At 39.1% G+C, this 21,812-nt stretch overlaps 1 protein-coding gene across 24 annotated transcripts in view; it reads left to right on the top strand.

Annotated features, from left to right (window-relative positions):
- Positions 1–21,812, top strand: part of camk2b1 (calcium/calmodulin-dependent protein kinase (CaM kinase) II beta 1) — a 128,488-nt gene that overhangs the window by 14,481 nt on the left and 92,195 nt on the right. For all 24 annotated transcript variants that reach the window (XM_041787538.1, XM_041787551.1, XM_041787541.1 and 21 more), the window contains exons 3-5: positions 19,549–19,608; positions 21,319–21,373; positions 21,662–21,727. In XM_041787538.1, the coding sequence (XP_041643472.1) occupies positions 19,549–19,608; positions 21,319–21,373; positions 21,662–21,727 (181 nt within the window). The remainder of the gene's footprint in view (positions 1–19,548; positions 19,609–21,318; positions 21,374–21,661; positions 21,728–21,812) is intronic.

Genomic DNA, 21,812 nt, shown 5'->3' on the forward strand with positions numbered 1-21,812 from the left:
GGCATAGTGCCATATTTTCCATGAAGCCACGGGCAGTGGCTGCGTAAAAACGCAGGACAAGTGCCTGTAAACATCACTGCATCAACTTCTCTTCGCTCGTGGAATTTACGCCTCAAATCATGCATGTTATGTTATAGAAACAGCGAAATCAAGTGTATTGTGCCACACAAATAGCCGTCCGTGCAAAACACAGCAGGCTGTGCGACACACGGCACAATGTCGATACATGACTGATTTAAGCGAAGCCTCGAGGCACATAATTTGCCGGGAGGAATTTTTTGAATCGAATCACTCGGATAATTCGAGGAATTGTTTCAGCTCAAGTTGATAGCCTGTCTCTGTCAGGTATGATAGTAAATGAAGAGGTTTTGGCAGTTGGAACTAAAGAAGCATTTTGGAGACATCACACTGGGAAGTAGTAATTAACATTTTTCCTATTTTTGACTTATTTTAACATTCAGCAAAGAAAAGAAATAAAATGTTTATCCATGATACAAACAATAAATTCCAGCCCTATTTCTGAAGTGATTTATTTACTGACGAGAAATGACAACTTGTGGTATACAATGGCAGAATTCACAAGTTCATCCACAAGATCATGAGTTGACTAAGAGCCTAATGATTGACCAAAGTAAGATGTTGGAAGACCTTTTATAAATCATTATTTTAAGCTCAACATTAGAGATTCACGGATTGGGAAAATTAGGGCAGATACAGATGTTTAACGTAACAACTTCAGATCCTCAGAGATCCAAGCAGATTAAAATAGTGAATTTATAATCACTTATCTATTCATACATTCAAATTCAGAAATACTTAGTAAACTTAAAACAGCCCTCTCTGGTGTCTCGCTGTTGTTTTTCATACTTTGCATGTAATATTCTGGTTTCACCTTAATGTCTAAGAATTACTTTTGGCTTTACTTCAGCATAAAACAGCTCTGCTGTTTCTGTAATGAATGGACAAGTGAGGAATAAAAAGCGTTACACTGCCTGAGGCAGCTGCCTGAAGCCTTGAACAGTGCTGCTATTCAGCTCATGTTTTTACAGATAAAGTGCTGCTTATGAACTTCTGATCAGAAAGTAACTTTGAGTTTACAGCATCATTAGATGCTCATTTGGACTACACAGATTAGCATGGTGAGCTTGCTGTTGTTACTAACTGCTAATAAGTCTGATGTCAATGAAGACTGGTGTTGCTGAAGTGTTTTACCTTTTTACAGCTTGCATGACTCATGTCCAACTCCTGACTGTATGCTATTTGAAGAAACACAAAATATTCCAGTATGTTTGCTTTTAGCTTGCTGGCTGTAATAAAACACTATCCATATTACCGATCTTAATACCGACTTGTTTCGGTCTAATGAGTGAGTTGTGTGCTGGGGCTTCATTGTGCATTTCTATGGCTGCTGCCATTTGTTGGCTTTTAATTAATTACAGTGTGGGGGATATACAGTATGTAATAAAACTGGAATCACAGCATGTACAGTCATGGACGAAAGTATTGGCACCCCTGGAATTTTTCCAGAAAATACACCAATTCTCCCAGATATTGTTGCAAGTACAAATGTTTTTGGTATACATATGTTTATTACCTTTATGTGCATTGAAACAACAAAAATAAATAAATTTAAAAAAAGACAAAATTGACACAATTTTACACAAAACTCAAAAATGGGCTGGACAAAATTATTGGCACCCTTTTAAAACTGTGGGTAGATCAAATCATTTTATTTCCAACATGTGATGCTCATTTAAACTCACCTGTGGCAGTTACAGGTGCTGGCAATATAGAAATCACACCTGAAGCCAGTTAGAATGTATAGAAGTTGACTCAACCTTTGTGTTGTGTGCCTGTGTGTGTCACACCAAGCATGGAGAAGAGAAAAGAGAGCCGAGAATCATCTGAGGACTTAAGAAGCAAAATTGTGGAAAAATATGAACATTCTCAAGGTTACAAGACCATCTCCAGAGATCCTGAAATTCCTCTGTCCACTGTGCGTAACATTATCAAGAAGTTTATAACCGATGGAACTGTGGCTAATCTCCCTGGACGTGGACGGAAGAGAAAAATTGACAAAAGAATGCAACGCAGGATAGTTCAAATGGTGGATAAACAGAATGAGGCCTGCAGAGAAAAGAACACAGTACCTACAGTCAAACATGATGGAGGTTCAAGGATGTTTTGGGGTTGTTTTGCTGCCTCTGGCACTGGGCGCCTTGACTGTGTGCAAGGAATCATGAAATCTGGAGACTATCAAAAGATTTTGGGCCGCAATGTAGGTCCTAGTGTCAGAAAGCTGAGTCTGCATCAGAGGTCATGGGTGTTCCAGCAGGATAGTGACCCTAAACATACCTCAAAAAGCACCAAGAAATAGTTGGAGACAAAGTGCTGGAGAGTTCTAAAGTGGCCAACAATGAATCTGGATCTAAATCCCATTTTGGGTGGGGGGGTGGGGGGTGGTATTACTTTAATGTTGTCCCCTGAAGCACATGTGAATCTGTGTTCTTAAATGATTTTGTTTGAAGCTCTTAAAAGGAGAAGCTGTTTATGACTCTGAAATTGATACTGAAGGCTCAACATGGCCTATGAGAGGATCAAAACGAGAACATCTGAGAAAAGATTAATTATTTCTATTCCTATTTTTAAAGTCTGTTATTTCTGCCACCTGCTCAGTGTCAGTTAATGTAGTTAAACAGCAGTCTGCCAAAGTTTCCCACATTTAAAATCTTTAGTAATGCAGTCAAAATGTAAAGGACAGTATCAGCAGAAAGGTGACTTGAACTGATTTGTTTTCAGGGGCTGCCAAAATGTACACAAAATTAAAGTCATTACAAGGCCTTTACATGCTCATTTGCTGCGGTGCTAACTATTAAAAATGTATGAATTTTCTTGACTTTTAATATCTTCTCAATACTAGATTAAATAAAGAAAGGAAAACATTGACGCTCAATGTACTTTTCCACTCAAGTCAAACATTGTTGAATGAAAGTCTGAGCTAATGTCTTTATTCACTTATTCATTATTACAACCCTGCTTTATAGCCATGATAATTTTCCAGAGTAAAAACAGACCTTTGAAGAACCTTGATTGGTGCACATGCTGTGCAGTCAGTAACGGTTTAGGCCAAAGCCAAGGCTAAATGCCACGGCTATGAGGAGCAATCTGGCTGCACAGAGCTTGCTGTGGCTCTGAACACCAACACTTGTCCTGTGTAAATCTCTCACTGCCCCTCCAGCCCTGTAACCGGAGCCCACAGCCTAGACCCTGCCAGGTGGCACTGCGCTGTCATTTGACTGACACACATGGGGCCTCTGCCTGTGTGTTAAAATGTTGAGTGTGGTGGATAAGGTATTTTAACAGGCTCTAGCCTTGAATGTCTGGTCATATGCGTTTGTCACAATCAGGACCACAAGCCCCGGGGCCTATGACGCGACATGAGCGTGGTCATGGGCCAGTTGAGGATGACTTTGGCGCTAGGTGTGATGACTCTTACTAAAAAACAAAAGGCATGATCACCAGTTACGGAAAATCTCCTCTGAGCTCACCACCATTATATAAAAGCAACTGATAAGGAGAGCTCAAATATCTAAGTGTTATTTATAATAACCTGTGATTAAAAAAAAACAAAAAAACAAAACATGTTTAAAACCTTGTTAAAACAGTCAGCAAATCTTAGGTAGTTGGCAGACTGGGCTTTTGGGCATTTGTTATATAAAAAGCAGGTTCCTAGGAAGCCTGATTGTCCAAATCATCTGCTTCAGGTTGATATGAGTCCTCATTTGGACACCTGAATCTTCTTTTATTATTTTTGTGTTATTGTCCTTATGTATGATGCTTCTGTGTGCTCCTACTGCAAAACTGAGTTTCCCTTTTATGTGGCACAATGAATGTGATCATCTGTTAACCTTTTAGAGTCTTTGATAGTTAACATTTAACCATTTTAAAATGACCAGTACTGTCTGCAGAAAATTAGAATAATTCACAATAAACGTTGATGATAAATTAATGCAATTGAGATATGATTTTCTATTAAAACTGAAAATGATCAGTTTATTTACTCCTCTTGAACAGTATACAGAATATAAGATGTTTTTGTTCAACCATGGCTTTTGAGGACACACGATTAGACTTTTGGGAAAACTGTTCCACATTTTAACCAATTTTTAGCAACAGTGAAAATAATCATTAGTCAAAGCCCAAAACTACATATTGTAATTAATCTAGCTTGCAAACATCCATCCATTTTCCATGCCACTTATCCCGTTGAGGGTTGTGGGGGAGCTGGAGTCTACCCCAGCTGTCATTGTGCAATTGGGCAAGAGGCAGGGTCAATCACAGGGCTGACATATAGAGACGGACAACCAGGCACATTCACACTCACTCCAGTTTTAAAGTGATCAGTTAACCTAATGAGTATGTCTTTGGTGTCTTTTGGTGGTGGGAGGAAGCCGGGGTACCCAGAGAGAACCCACACATGCACGGGGAGAACATGCAAGCTCCACACATGTAAACTCCCTGACTGGGAAGTGAACTGTGGACCCCCTTGCTGTGAGGCAACAGCACCAACCCCTGCACCGCCGTGCAGCCCCTAGCTTGCAACCAGAGGTGGAAAAGTACGTGACTATAGTACTCAAGTAAAAGTACAGTTACTTTGGCTAAAATTTACTGTAGTAGAAGTAAAAGTATTGGTCAGTAATTTGTCTGAGTAGTGACTGAGTAGTTGTACTGTAAAATTGTTGCCAATATCTGATATGCCGATATTTTAAAACTCATTTTGGCCGAAACTGATACTGATATTTGATTATATTTTTTCCACTGTAAAAAACACCAATTCCATCTTGTACTATAAATATTTTTTTAAACATTAATAGTCTGTTTTTATAGAAACAGACAAAACGTATTGTCTTTTTTTTCAAATACAGCCATGCACTAATGAAAAACTTATGGGTTACATGGGTTACATGTGCATTACATGCTACATGTATTTTTAACGGTGCAGTCTAAGTCATCTGCATCTTTGAGGGCAATAAACAGCAGCAAAATAACCTGCTGACACTGAGCTCCACAGTACAAAAAAGAAATAGCTTATAAATTTATATAGATTCTCCTTTTACTCAGCCAGTTTGCAGGATGGCTCCTGACAAAGTGCTTTAGATAACAACAACAACAAAAAGACAGATTCTGAAATGTACAGCACAAACTAACTTAACAACCAAGTTTAATGGGCATTTCACTGTAAACAGCTCTGTAACAGCACAGTGACACCCACATCTCCAATGCTGGAGACAGGACACCTTCATGCACAGCCAGAGTGCTATCCACGGGAGACTTGGCACACAGAAGTCCATCATTGCTTTTGGCATGTTTTGCGCACTGTGTCACGTAGCACGACATGCACATTCTCTTTGTCTATTTTCAATGTCCGAAACATGTTATCAAAAGAGGCTGCAACTGTGGCTGCTGAGTGAGCACTCCTGAGAGTGTGGGACAGACTTTTTAAGAGTGAAATCCTCATTTCCACTGAGGCAGTGAGGCTCAGCATGCTAACAGGACAGACACTTGATGTCCATATATCCGTGGTGAGGCTAATATGTTTAGCTTTAACGAGGAGCTTCTCTACGTGACTGGAAACATAGTTTTGCAGTTCAGGTAAGGCTATAAGCGCCAGCTAGGTGTAATATAGCGGGGCTTTAAATGCATCAGTAGCCCGCTGAAGCCCGTAAATTCTACCACACTGAAAGGCTGATTATCAAGAATTATAAATTCAATGATTTTCCTGTTCAGCTCCTTACCTTTGGGTGGTCGCTGCTGTATTTTTTAGCTTTGTCGAATGACTTAAGTAGATGCGGTTGAGGAGTTTTCCCTGGCACAATGTTTTGTCATTCTTTACCTGAAAAAAGTCCTGTAGTCATCAGGGTGATGGTTTTTTAGATGCAAAATTAAAATGGTGGTGTTAAAGGTGTGTTGTCGAGTCCTGCACCCATCACATGTATTTTACAAGCGATGCAAACAGCGACTTTGCTGTCTTGTTCCCACACCTCAAACTTCACACACACAGCCGACATGTTGAGTTTTTTGTTGGCACATGTCTGGCGTCATCGCGTGCACTTAATTATTATTTTATTATCTGCTGATACCAATAATTAACTTTTTAAGCTATTATTAGCCAATACTGATATACTGCCGATAATATCGTGCATCCCTACTGATTAAAGGTTTCAATGGGAATGTCCGCTCTCTGTTTTGCTTTCCTATCAAGACATTAGGGCTAAACGATTTGCAAAAATAATCTAATTGCAATTTCCCCCCCAATATTGCAATTTTGATTTAATATGCCCTTGTTATTAGCTTCCTCAACGTATGCATTTTTTGAACAAATTCAAGCAATAAATTATTTGATATTATGACTTAGATTCAGTCAGTAAGACTCTTTATACATTTAATCATTTTATTGCAAAATGGATATGCAGTTTCACTTGACATAAGAGGCTCTGCTCTAAAGATGCTCCCTGGGTTAGTCAAGCAGCAAACTCTGACTTTCCAGGGAGAACATGGCTAGAAACCCCCATATAGATGGATACATAAATGACAGTGTTGTATGAAAACAATGAATATCAGAAGCAATTAATCCATAGTAGCATGAATCTGAATATGAGAGTGCAACAAGCTTTAAGCTATGAAGGAGGTGGCTGGGTTTGGGGAGGTAACGCTGGCTATAAGCTGACTGCAGCTAGGGGTATGACTACTGTGAACTAATGCTAAGCTTCATAAATATTAGAATGAACTAGCTATTTTTGCTCGTATTGCAAATTTGATGCCAGTTGCTTTATTGAAAGGGTTTATCATTTTTGTGTCACTCATTTTGACTAAAACAAAACATACATAAAACACAGATTGGATGATTTTTTTTTAACATTAAAAAACTGACGAATGTTTGCATAATGTCCATAAAATCTCTGCTTCTGCAAAAACATGAATATATTAGACTGCAATTTTAATACATTCCAAGTTAAGGAAATATTGCAATATCTGCGATTTGTAAATTGCAGCAGGCCATATTGCGATTTAATCTAATTTGCTATTAATTGCCCAGCCCTACTAGAAATAGAGTTGAAAGAAATTGCAGCGATAGAACCTAAACACAGTGAGGGCGTTTTATTATACTTTCCCTTCATATCATAACAAATAGATCCTTCATAACATGACAAAAACATAACTACCATGTGCATGACAGTCCTTTTACTTGTATCCCAAGTTTCCCTTTAAATGCTGTGTTCCTTTAAACACTGGCAGCAGCTACATCATTTTATTACATTTTAACTGTATGTCAGTGCAGACAGAAGCTTTTAACAAGCTTATATCCATCCTAAATTATCCTCATGCTATTAGCATAAGGCTAACATTTAATCCCAGCGATTAGCTTAATGAGACCTAAACTAACTCACACACACACTCGAACACACACATCAGCAGCAGACACAGATTAAATAATTCACCTAAAGGTTGCTCTATCATTGCCCCTATATATTTCACTCTGGCGGCTTTATCATAGAGTGCAGCTGCATGTAGCTTCTCCAGCGTCTTTCTGAGCCACATTATAATCTCCCCACTTGCACATTTGATAGGAGGACTGATCTGACCTGACTGGGTGGTGCGCAAGGCTTGTGCTGCACTCCTTACTAATGGATGAGCTAAGCCCTATGAAACAGCAGAGCAGCGTTTGAGCCGGCAGAGCTGCTGTATACTACTTCTACTCCAGGCCCTATTTATAGCTCCATGACCTATCCAACATGGGCTGCCTGCTCCTGCCAGGTTTTATGGCACTCATGATGACTTGCTGCTTTTCTTTAGAGGTTTGATTTATTGAAGTTTTGCTGTTGTTATATTTGAGAGGTAGCAGGTAAAGTAAGTGAGCTCAGAGCCCTGGTTACAGCAACTTAAAGACAAGCGTTTGTTTAGAACTGGCAGATGGAGACGGTAGCTGAAGGGTGGGAGGGGTCATACAAGAGAAGGCACCCCAGGCACTTGGCAGCTGAGGGCCTTGCGCCTGTACGCCTACATGCCTTTAGCACGGGACTCTCATCTGACTCTCCCTCTCTCTCTGACACACTCTTAAAGATTTTCAGACAGCCGAAGCAGAGGAGCAGAGATGATGAACTCACTTAACTGCACACTGAACTCTATCAATAATCCATTACAGCAATAGCAGGAAGGTTTCTTGTTTAATTTAGAATAAATACTTGAAGCCATGGTTATTCACTGACTTAAAGGTCAGTCAGTCATGCACAGGTGACAATAGAACCCAGTCTTTATCTTTTCATATAGGTACTTGTGTAAAAACAAAGACATTGTTAGGTGTTTCCTTGCAAAACTAACTCATCATCATCTTCATTGTGAACTTACACTAACTCAAACAAATTTATCTTGAATAAAGCACAACACTAAAAGTAAAAAACATTCGGTTTTTCACTTTAACAAAACAGTCGAATTTGAATGTCTTACTTAATTTGCTCCTTGACCATCTACAGTATGGAGGTTTTCTTTCATTTACATGTGGGCTTATCTGTGCATTTCTTTCTCTCAGTCACACTGCATTCAACAGACAATATTTGTTCTGTGGTGCTAAGGTTAAGGTGGTCCTAACTGAAATTAACTGATTATGCTTTTTCTGAGGCTGTTTGAAATATTTGATTCTGTTCAGCAAATTAGGCACAGCATTAGACTGCTATCTCTCAGTGGACCACTGTTATTAAAAGACACACTGTTACTAAGAAGCAGATTTTTTCTTGGGACATGGCTCTAAATGCAGATTCTGAAGGACTAAGTGTAATCAAAATAATCTGAGAAAAGACATTTGGCCAATTTGATATCAGGGTTGACTGTGGCTCTGTAGGAAGAGTCAGTCGTCTCACAATCAGAAGGTTGTGGGTTTGATCCCCAGCTACTGCAGTCACATGTCATCGTGTCCTTGGCTGACACCTTTCATTTGGTTGGTTGGGATTGGTTCCTGCATGTCAGCTGGTCACTCATGCGCGTGAGAACAAATCGGCAGAAGTGTATAGTTGACTATTTGAAAGACATGCAGCAGGAGATAGAGAGGAGCAATGCAGCGCTGGCCAGGCCAGGTAGAGCGGCACATAAAGTGATGCAGAACATGTAATATTCTGTTTCAAAGCGGTAACACTGTAAATAACTTTGAAACAACATATCATTAGCCTCATAGCACAATTGCCCAAGTCATATTTTAAGGTTTTCAGAAAAAAAGAGAAAAAAACACATATTTTGGCAAACACATAGGATTTTTTTGTTTATACTGTAACAGTAAATTCTATCAGGTGTGTGAACAAGTTTCTTAGAAAAGAACAGCCACAACAAAGAGGACAAAACTAATAAAAGTGACGTAATAGATAATTAATAGATAACTTTGGCTTATAGTGATTATGGATTGTAACAAGCACTCTGATTGGCCGAGGGTATAAGCAATAAGGGACAATGAATTAGCAGTGTTAGAAGAGTAGGGTTAGGGAGATATCACAATTTGTCCAAGAATGACTTATTCAGTGATGCTTTGAGACTAATGATATCTTAAAAGGAACCCTGCATGATCAGACAAGTTCATCCTGTTGGATAGATATTTGTATCTGTCGAATGTACAGTGAACCAAAAAACTCACTAGATATCTGCATTTCGAGTAAATTTGAGCCAGGAGGCCGACATGTTTTGGTCCGTGCTTGTGACGTCACAGTTCCGCAGTGCTCCCTATGAGCACTTCTCTCCGTTCCTATGCAGTAACCGCTGTGTCAGATGGTTTTTCTAGTTGCAGCTGTTGCTGCCATAACAGCTTTCATACTAAACAGGAGTTTGTTGCGTGTTACTTTTGTCTCCCTGCTCTCAAAGCTCTGTCATTCCACCAATGACAGGTAAGTTTTACCTCAATAAAACTCCCTTCAAGTGACAGGATTCAGTGTATAGAGGAAGTGTGCCAGGAGCTTTTCAAAATAAAAGCATAATGTACAAACAATGGGAGTTCTTCCAACGAAATGGTAAAGAGGACTTTTACTTTAAAAAGTGTAAACTGGAAGTGAGAGAGCAGAAGAGAGAAAAGAAGATTTCTCCTGGTCATAAAGTCCTGACTAGCTGACTGTTTTTTCACCCCGGTAAATAAACACTGCATGCTGTCTGATATATGCTTGTAAATTAAACAGTGCAGGCTGGAACAAGTGATCCTGTTGATAATTATCGTTATGAAAAATACAAACAATGATCTGAGGATATTTTGTGGGCTGTATGATGTATGATATATGAAATTATATAATTAAAGACAGGTGCTCTGTGATTGTCTCTGAGTCAGCTGTTGCTTTAGCATAGCATAATGAGGTTCAAAACAATTACTAATGCTTTTTAAAGCTTGTAATGTTATTTTTTAAGATAATGTAGAATTCCAGAGGGGTGCAACGTGGGACCTGTCACAGATTCAACTGATTTTGAGATTAAGTAAAGGTTCTCTCTTTCTCTCTCTCTCTGTTACCTTAATGACCAATCGATCAGTCGGTGGGAGGGTTTTATTTTGGTTGACCATTTTTTTCTTTGGTTGAATACAGGCCTTGTCCTTGGACAGCACACTTAACTCCAAGCACTCTCTATCTCTTTGGTTAGAATATCAAATTCAAGCGTTCTGCTTGTGTGTGTCAAAATAAGTTCAAATAACAAACAATGTAAAATGCTGAACATATACCTGCCCACACAACCACACTTCTCCTCTATGACCACAGTCATCCAGCCCCAGCCCCCCTGCAGCTGCAAAAAACATTTAATGCCAGTCCAACACGTCAGGAGGAAATGTAGGACAGGTCTGTTGGGCAAGGCCTGCAGCCAGCCGCAGAGCTTGGTTCATCTCCAGACAGGGGTGGCTGTACAGCCCTGTAGTTTATCATAAAAGAGGATAGTTGTGCCTCTGTGTCCACGTATATGTGTGTGTGATGTTAGATTCAGCTGCAGTGCAGTGGCAGTGATCTCACCTGGTTTGGCCTTCCAGCTACTTCAATGTCACATAATCAGGACAGATGAAGTCATAAACTTCAGTGTTTTTTTTTTTTTTGCCGTTTTCTGAAGTTACTTTAGAGCTGATTTAGACAAACCAGCTTTAAAAATCAGGTTGCACCATTCACATCAGATAAAACTTAAAAGATTATTTTCTCTTTAACCTCAAACATACATAGAGGGTGATATGGCAACTTTTATTTAACACTTTACAAAAGTCAAAGTTTATCACAATAAACAGGAGACATGAAAAAAGGCCCAGGCCACCACTGACCTAACTGCAAAGTCAAACAGGGCTCATGATGTTGAAATTCTTTGAAGTGAACGAATGCAGTCGCAGAAAGCTTAATAAGTACATTGACATCTCTCTCTTAAGAGATTGGCAGCAAGGATTGTCTTTCAGAAAGCTCTGGAAAATTGGAATTGAGACTGTAAATGTCATGTCTGTCAACAGTAGCATGCTGGCAGACACTGGCCTCAGGTCTTGCCTGTTTTTCATTGCTAGGACTCATCATCAGCTGTTTCCAAGCAGACCTCTCTCTGACTGGCTGTTATTGTGGGCCTTGAATCATGCCAATGTTATGATCCAGATTTTCATCCTAAATTTCAAATATGCTTCATTTTACCCGGATGGCCCAGATGAGTCAGTGAGCAGTTTGGGATGTAAAAGATGGATCTGTCAGACATTCACTTCAGCATCAATCTGGGCTGAAAAGCTGCTGTCTGAGATCAACCTAAATGCTCATCATTAATCATCAACAGCTCTTTTGGAAATCAATTTCTTTTTTAAAAATTCACACTTTGATTTTTTGGTTCTGGTTTTAAGTATTATTCTCTTATGTCAAACTAAAGAATATCCCATCTTTACAGGCAGTCCTGTTTTTCTTACACCAATATCCCTGAAAGAGTCCAGGTTTGACTGTACTTTTGTTGCTTCCTTTTATCTTGCCATTAGTAAAAGATTCATTGGAAATCCAATAAAGCTTATTAGCTACTGACTTAGACATGGCTGCCTCCTGACCTCCCTTCACTGACAAGCGTCGTGCTTCTGTTGGGAGTCAGATGTTCCGAACAGAATAGTTATATCTGGCTGTCTTTGTGGCTTTCTTTGCTCATCTCCTCCCCTCCTGAGGCTTTTGTCCTCGCTGGTGGTGATTAACCCAGTTGTGTTCCTCTCCTCCAACATATAGATTCCTTCTGACTCCACTTAAAGCTGTCCCTGGGTTTCTCAGTCACTGAACACTCACTTCTCCTATTCTTCTCTGTAACTCATCTCCTCTTTGCCCTGTTTACTCTGTGTTTTCTCCCCCTCCCTAATCATCTGCCTCACTTCTTTCCCTGCCTTCTCCTCTCATTTCTTATTTAATCTGCTGCATTAGGAGCACAAGACTTATGCTTACCTAACTGACTGGCTGTTTGATTGGCTAAATAAACACTTAGGACTGGGAATAATGCCTGTTTTAACTAACTATTTTCTATTTTGCTATTGAAGTCCATTAAAGTTTGTGTCTTAACACACTAGATATGCTGCAATAAGGTTTATGTAATGTGAAAACACTGAGATCTACTGTATGTGTGACTGAATTTTTATTTACACCATTAGAAAGTTGTTCACCTCTTTCCTGGCTTGGTTTAATTTGAACAGGGCAAATATATGAGCCCACCGGTCTTGATGGGGAATTACCCCACCCCCTAACACTACAATGATATAAAATTACTGGGCAGTCCACCTCAGTACAGTCTGTTGTTAGCTGAGGTCACTGCCTTTGTTGAACGTTAACAACCAGCACCATGCTGTGTTTTTGTTTATTGTGAGGTAGATTTCCCAAACCTATCAGCCACTGGGGCCTACGGGTTATTAAAAGTATCATCACAGAGAGATTTGTACCAGAAAACAGTAAATTTAATCCCCAACTTTTGTCTCTCTGCTGTGGCACTGAGCCAGGCAGCTACACTACAATCAGAGGTATTTTTTTTGAAATTGAGAGGATCGTAATTCTTTTCAGTGGGCGTGGCTTCAACTCATTAAGCTGAGATGCCCACACCATCCTAGAGCAGATTTTACTGCCTAATTTAACGTAAACCTAGTGATGTTTTACAGTGGCCTGTCATGCAACAAACCTAAAATACAGATATTTATATCACTTTACAGGGACTTTAAGGAATGCATGATCTATATTTGGGAGATAAATTTAATATCTGGCCAGGGATTGCAGATGGAGCCTAGCTTTTTGGCTAACTCATGCATATTTACAGAAATGTGGATTAATATGCACTGTCCCTGTAAAATAGATAAATAAATGAAATTAATTACAGGCATGATATTGGAATTGAATTATAGTATCAGCAGATATAAAGATTTCTGGTGATATTTACAACTGATATTTTGGCTATAAACATCTGCCTTTATCAGCTGTAAATACTGGCCATACTAACAAATAAGTTAGTGGAGTTTTAGACTTATCCCAACAGACCTACATCAGCTGAAGTCTTTTTCATTATTCCTCATCATATCTTACACTTTAAAGTGTAATTTAATGACTGAAATTAGTTGATTAGTTCATCCTCAGACTTTAAATTCTGTGTTTTTAGGACTTAAGTTTTAGGTCTGAATTACATTACTAAAATTAAATTGTAAAAATTGGCATATAAGATATCTGCAAAATTCTGGTATCATGCACTCCTAATCCTTTTCATTTTTTTATGATATTCCACCAAGCACATTCAGTTAGAGGAATCTGTAACGTTTATGTGCACATGTAACTGTAAATCAGTGAAAATACTAGGGCTGAAAACAGAATGTGCACAGTTATCATGAGTTATCATACATTAAGAGAGTTATGATGACAGTGTTGAGTAGTTTTTTCCATCCTTAGTTTATTTATCCTTGACCACATTACTCTATCTATGATAAACAATATGTATTTTGTAAAATGGGATTAATTCTGAAAATAGTTGTAGTTTGTTCAGTAGCCACCAAACATATGCATGCATCTCTCCTTCTGTATACACACAGCTTGACTCAGCAGCAGCAGACGTGCATTTTATGTATCATTGCAGGATGCATGGTGTCACACTCTACTGCAACATGTACACAGTGTGCACAGAGAAAACTGAGATTCTCCACTAGTTTGTTAGTTGGAGGAGAAGTTAATCTTTGTGGATAAAGAAAATGCTTATGTGGTCAGCAACATTTCTGGATGCGTCACACAGTTAGTTTATGTTTTACAAGCCGTTGTCAGAGAGTCTCTTCTGCTTTTCACTGCTCAAAAATGTGTGGATTTACACTTGTGTTGAAGGAAGGGGGAAAATTAAGCTGGTGCTTGGATGATACAAATGTGGTTCGTAGTGACCGATAAAAGTGGTTTGAGTATGTCAGTTCTAGAAATCATCCAGAATATCTTGAGTGAGAATTAAACCTCTGGTCATGAAATCTTGCGTCTACATATGGGGCATCCTCTGAACTGAGTGAGACAAACTAACACCCCCTAATTTATCTACTTTTTCTTTGATTGTTGCACAAAGAACAGTGTCGATACATGCAACAATTTGGTGGTGTGAATTTGTTCAAAGATTACCACAAACTATAAAACTGCTCATAACATTATGTTACAAACTATTCTGCAGTTGCCTCAAATCGGTTGAACTGGGACTGCAAATCTGATTAAAATGGAAACCACACCTTTCTTTATCTGACACAACAAAGAAGATGAGATGTATTACAGTGTGAGTGAAGGATACAATGGACTCATAAGATTGATGTTTAGCTGAGAGGGTGGTTGTTGTGGTTGTTTCTGCCACAGACACCTTGAAGGTTAAATGTTTCTCCCATTTATGTTGACCTATTGATAAAAAAATCAACTAAGAATAAGTAAGCATTTAGGGAAAGGGCAATTGGGACCTATTTTCTTCTAATAGGTAAATGAATTTTTAAGCCAAGTCAAATCTAGGTATAGAAAGCAGATTAGCAGGCTATCTGTATACATACAGTAGTTCAGATAAAACCCTGGACCATTCATCCACTGCTATCACTGCCCACACCCCCACCCTTCCCCTCACCTCCATGCTATCTCACACAGTTCAGACTGTATGTCCAGTTGTGCCTTCTTTATGGCAAGAGCCAGTCTGCACAAAACCTTGTATGAGTGGGTTCAGTGGGCGGCTCATCTGTCATTCACTGTGTTGGCTAAAGGTTTATCTCTCATTGATCCAGCAGGCCTGATAAAGCTGGGATAAAGGACATGAATAGTGACCTTCCTTGTAATAGAGGAGGTCTTATATCTTACTCAAAGTCCATCTCTAGCCATAAATCCCAAGACAAGTCTTCTGTGACCCATGTGGTTTTCCAGTCCCAAAGGATCTTAAGCTGAGGCAAGGCTGCAAAGAAGCACAGTTAAATGTTTGTATTATTATGTTTCCATGTAGAATAACAAATGAATGTATTTTTTATTCAACCAGGCTGATTGATATATAAGTTAAAATAGTTTTTACCATTTCATTTAGCAATGTAATTTTTCCCTAAAGCCTTTAGTTATGCCGTCTTCCAATGACATGCTGCAAACAAAGGCTCAGGCTGACCATCTGCTGGACTGTGCTCACATGAACAGTTGCATTTTCTTGCAGCCAATTCTGTACTTGTAGAGTAATGTCAGCAGATGCCAATGACTGAATGAAATGTGATCCAGTAATAAAATGCTGACACTCATTGTCAGGGCAGCTAGTGCAGCCATCACCATCAGCCACTGCTTGTGACCTGATGCCATTTAAAATGTGCTGGGACACATGGTATCAGAAGTCAGGTTGGCAGCACCACTTTTTAACAGCTTTTCTCACTGTTTAGGACTCACGGCAATCCTGTTAAGTAAATAACCTTGTGGGGTGCAGCTTTGATTTAAAGACTCCTCTGTTGAAGTCAGCAGGCACCAGTGGGGGTGGCCAGAGCAGCTTTCAGACGTGTGATCTGTATTTCACAGCTACCACTGTTGGCTGAAAGTGCATCTGTACCGGTAGCTAGCAGGATCATAAACACCACATGGTGACAACACTTGGTACTGAAAGAGCTACAAAGTTGCACAGAAAAGCATGTTTTGGACAATAAATGCAGTGAAAATCATCTCACAGGAAAAAAAAAAAAATTCCTCTCTGAGTCTTACATACTAGTGCAAATAACATACTCTGGATTTTATAGCACTTTTGAGACTTTGTCAGTAGCATCTCTAAGAATGCTTGGATTTTGATAACTTGAAATGACAACTTGTTGTGCAGCCACTGCATAGGTATTACTCTTTGTGGACAAATGCCTTATTTTAGGTGCAACCTCATGTATTCTGTATTAATATATTCCTTATCTATTTCATCCAGTAAACTAATTCTAAAATTTAGTTGTTTTTGTTACTCCTACTCAAACAAAAACAAAAACAAATAAAACTAAAATGTGTAGAAGGCGGTGGTGTTTGATGAAACAACAGCAGCATCATTAATGTGTTATTTTTTTTCCACCGAAAGGCAGCATCCAAGCTTTTTGCATGATAATTGCCTGTGTTTTTTTCTCCATCCTTCCTCCTCCTCTGCCCCCCACAATGCTCCTCCACTGCTTTCTCCACCTCCCACCTCTCATCCTCTCTGACTATAATCACTGGGCTTACACTTCACTGTCACTCCTCAATGCCAGCCTGAATGTGTTCCTCGTGTTTTTTGCCAGTCTGCTTGTATGTGTCTGCTTGTACTGAATGTTAACATTATGTGTTAGTTTGGGTGTTTTTAAGGTAATGCAACATGAACATGGAGTTTGGTAAAGTCATGCATTTCCAAGATTTTGCTCTCTGCTGGGCTCTGCATGTCAGAACAAACAAAAAGAATCATAAGTTTGTCCTTAATAGAAATAGGCTACAGCACAAGCAACATTTCAGTTATAAAAGAGGATGGTAACACCAATTTTAGGCTCCTTCTGCTCACTACAGTTCATTCACAATAAAAACATTTCTCTCTCAGTTGATTTTAGAGTTACTTTGATGGCTCTAGGGCTTAAAAACAATACCCTAATACCACAACATATTTCTCCTTCTCACATTTTCTGAATTTCTATTTTGGGGGCCAGATGGGAAGCTGCTTGGGACCAGGTGTGGCCCTAATGCCACCACTTGATGTTCACTGCTTTAATGCAGTCCATTGTCAGAGTTTAATTTTGTTTAGCAAAAATAATAAAATAAACAATCCGTCACACCCACTTCACGCTCTTGGGGTGTTTCAGCAGAGCACCTTCAGTCACAGGCTGATCCCCCCAAGGTGCAGGACTAAGCGCTACCAGAAGTCTTTTCTGTCTGCAGCCATAGACTTTTTAATGTGCAGTAACCTTCTTTTAATGTGCTACTTATCATCTTTTTACATGGTTTTTAAGGAGTTTTTAGGCTTGGCATCTCTCAAATAGTTTAGCTCTGTCTCTCAACCATTTTTTTTTATCATTTTTTTATTAGAACAAGCTCTCTTAGCACACCACGCTTTTTGCACTGTAGGATTTTATTAGGTGTGGTGTATATGTGCTTGTGTAGGTACTTATGTATGGATGTATGTGTGCATGTATGTGTGTGTGTGTGTGTAGGCTATATTTATTTTCGAATGTGTTTAGTTGTGTTTCTGTGATGATGGGCTGTCTGAATGTTTTGCTGCTGTAACAAAAGCAATTTCCCGCAAAGGATTAATAAACTTTCTATCAAAAGTTCACAGTTAAATTCACACTTCTAAGGTTAGAAGTTATTCTGCCCTCATAAAGCTGTGCTACTCTGTATCTGTTTGTTGATTTATGCTGAGATGTTGGAAAACAATCCTCAAGATTAACAAGAGTAGGTAAAAACCTAGTATATGGTTGACCACATCTATCTGGGATGTCTGTTATCGTGATTGTTGTTTCTCTTTTTTTAACCAAAGTTATAGTAAGTCGTTACTGAAATGTAAAAAGCTATTTGTTACCCTCTCTCTCTGTTTGTCTCCTTCTGTGTGTAATGAATCTCTGAGCAGCGTCATCCCCCCTCCTGCTTTTCTTCTGTCGCATCTGATTGGTTAAACACACGGAGACACACATTGAGTCAGCTGCAGTTAGAGAGCGGTGCGGAGAAAATATTGTCTCTTTTATCTGCTCTTCTCTGTGTAAGACAAGCTGTCAGTGTGGCTCTTTGCTCTGGTTTCAACAAAAACAGCGGTCCAGTTCAGAGTAAACTGCAGCGACCCTACAGCAACATCCAAGCTAACAGCTAACACTGGACAGTCTAGGACCAGCCCACCGCCATGATTGGAAAGCCATGCCAAAACAGACGGGGAGTAGAGCGAGAACACAGAAAGCTTTCAGGGTTGCTCTCTGCGCTTGTTTGGATTTAGACAGGTCTGGTTTAGACAAAATCGTCATTGTGGCTCAGTCCCAGCTAATGACAGGCCTGTTAGAGTCATTAGCTGAGACATAACAACTCATTAGCTGTATACGACAACTAACCCTTTCCCTGTAACTATCACATAATCATGCCAAAGCGGGGTGGCACAATAGCAACAACATTGTTTTCTGTTGTAGAAAGATGTCTGTGTTGCTCTCAGCGCTAACTGTAATGATAAACTGCTGGGCGTTTCTGTCTAAAGTGCTGGTCTGGCTAAGGCTAAGCTAACCGGTCCTCTAGCAGAGTATACACTACAAGCAACCATTTAGCCCTTTAACTATCACTCACTCATGCTGTAGCAGATTGGCAGAAGAGTGAAAACACCACACACAAAGCTTTTAGTGTTGCTGTCTTCGCTTGTTTTAATAAAGAAATGTCCAGTTTTGACAAAGTGCTGCTGTGACTAATTCAGAGCTAATCGCTCAAAGCAGCCATTGTACGAAAGCATTCACACCAGAAGTTACCTTTTCCCCCTCAACTATCACAAAGTCATGCCAAAGCAGGTAAGCAGAAGAGTGAAAACATCTTTCCCAACATGAAAAGGGGTATTTTCATTCTAAATGTGGCTCAGTTCTGGTTAAACAGAGGCCATGCTAAAGCTAAATCTGAGTATTTAGAGTGGTGGAGGCAGCCATTAGAGGGCTTTCAGCACAAGTAAACCCCGCCCATAAAGCAACTCTGTATGTATGGCTCTAGTTAACACAGTGGAGGCAGCCATCACTGACAGCCTTCAGTAAAAGGAAGCACAACTCTGTATTGTATGGCTTATAAATTAGGATCACTCAGTCAGTTACTTACTCTCTCACTGAGACACAGACAGAGGCATCTGTAGGGCAGACCTCAGCAGTCGGCCAAAAAAAGACAGTTACTGCCTTGATTTGAGTGTCAGAGAAAAAAATGCAAGACATGACACTTTAGTTCTTGAAGATACCGTTGTTCGTTTGTGTCTTCAAGGGTTTTTTTCTTTGTAAATCATCTCACCACTGAGTTTGACTTCAAATTTAGCCTGACTGTCTCTGATTTTAAGAATAACTTCTTATTATCTCCTTCTCTTTTCTCTCTCTGTCTTTGGTTTGCTCTTCAGATCATCAGAAACTGGAGCGAGAGGCTCGAATCTGTCGCCTTTTGAAACACCCAAACATTGGTAAGGATGTGTCTCTCTTTTTTCATTTTTCCATTTATATTGTCCGTCTGATGAAAAAGTACACCTTTGATCTAAATAAAAACCATACATAACACATTTCAAAGTAATAGATGCATTTTTAAAGTTTTGGACCACATCCTGCTTTTACCTCTCGTCAAAGACATAATCTCTAGTTGTTACAATAAATTACTTAGCTATATTTTTGAACGAAAGAGTGTTTAAAAATAAAAAAATTAATAGCATTATACACAGGTGTAAAATCACTGCATTCAGAATGTATTCAGACGCCCTTCACTTTTTTCAGTCTTGTCATGTTATAGCCTGATGCTACTGCCAAAACAATTCATTGTTATTATTATTACTTATCTACACTCAATGAAAACATGATTTTAGAATTTTTTTACAAATGTATTAGAAATATACTAAAATATCACATTGACATAAGTATTCACTTTGAAAAAACACTTGAAATTTAACACAGGCGAACTCAAATCAAGGCGTAGAAACATCTCAGCAAAGATCAGGTGTAAAGGGAGGAAACTGAGCTAAGTTTAAAGTGTTTTTGCAAAGGGTCTGATTACTTAAGTCAATGTGCAATAAATGTATATTTGAATAAATTAGCAAAAAATTTAAAATTATGTTTTCACTTTCTCATTATGGAAAACTGAGTGTAGATAAACGAAAATAAAAATGAACTTTTTTGACTGCAGCATCAGGCTGCAAGATAGGAAAAAAAATGTGAAAGGGCCTGATTGCTGTCAGAATGCACTTTATATCCTTGTTGATTAAAAGGACACTTTTAATGCCAGAGCCCCCTACCGTTGAGCAAATATGTATAATGTAAGACACAATTATTACAACTCCCTGTGGTTTGTAGTAGGAGGGTGGTTAAATTTATGTCACATACAGTAAGTAAAGGCAATTTAAAACTAGCAGCATACAGAAAGACAAGCTCAAACACTTACTTGAAGCTTACTTAACACTTACTTACTTACTCACACTTACTTAAAGCTCAAGGAACTGGTGTCCTTAAATGTTTTTAAATCTAAAATGAAAGACATGGAAGCAGATTCTATAGGATGTCGATGTTTTAACTCGGCTGTTTGAACAATTGATTCCCGGATTTGACTCATAGATGGTTTTAATCTAAAACATTGTGCTTTGTAAATTGTACTTTGTCTCTCTTTGTATTTCCATCTGTAACTTTGTGTTTTTTGCTGCTGCCTGTCTTGGCCAGGTCTCCCTTGAAAAAGAGGTTTTTAATCTCAATGGGACCAACCTGGTTAATAAAGGTTAAATAGAAAATAAAATACTTCACACCACAAAAAGTGACTCGACCCAGTCACATTTGTAGGTCAGTTTTTGTTTAGACATAAGGTGTTTTTTTAAAAACACATGCACAGAATTATGTTTTCCTTATGACTTGGACACATCTGCAAATAAATAAAAAGTTAAGATAAATACATGAAAATATTTAAATGTAAGACACTCCTGGTGTGGTTTTTAATGGAGTTCACACTAGACAATGTTAAGCCTATCATTAGGCCTGGTTTGCCTTTCATCTACTGTGTAATATCAATATATCAGTGCATACAAGTGTAAAGGGTGTTCTTCCTTCTATAAAGATTGCTTGGAAGAAAAACACATTTAAAATGACTGCATTTATGACATTTGTCCTCTTATTTTTGTGTTTTCTTTCTTTCTTTCTAGTTCGTCTTCATGACAGTATATCAGAGGAGGGTTTCCACTACCTCCTGTTTGACTTGTAAGTCCTCTTCATGCCTGCACATACAATTACATAACTCTCTCTCCCATATTACCCCAACCCCCCAACTACAACTACAACCACCACCACCCACGCTCTCCTCATCCATCTCTTGGCAATTCCCTCCAGTTTCCATGGTAACTGTGTGCAAAGGGGGGGTTTTGGGGAAGGAGGGTGATGTAGAATAAAACAAAAATGAAGTTGGATTCCCTGCTTTTTAAACATTCATGGCGTCCCCTTGACTGAAGCATTACTGTTTAATAAATGTGTGTGGGTTTGTGTTTACAGGGTGACTGGAGGTGAACTGTTTGAGGACATCGTAGCCAGAGAGTATTACAGCGAGGCCGACGCCAGGTAGGAGCGCAACCGTCACTCCTGTATGTGTGAAAAGGCATCTCCTCCTTGTCCTTGAATGGTCCGTGTTGGTTGTTTTCTTACT

This window comes from Cheilinus undulatus, linkage group 5, assembly GCF_018320785.1.
Source record: "Cheilinus undulatus linkage group 5, ASM1832078v1, whole genome shotgun sequence".
In the NCBI taxonomy this organism is placed as follows: Eukaryota; Metazoa; Chordata; class Actinopteri; order Labriformes; family Labridae; genus Cheilinus; species Cheilinus undulatus.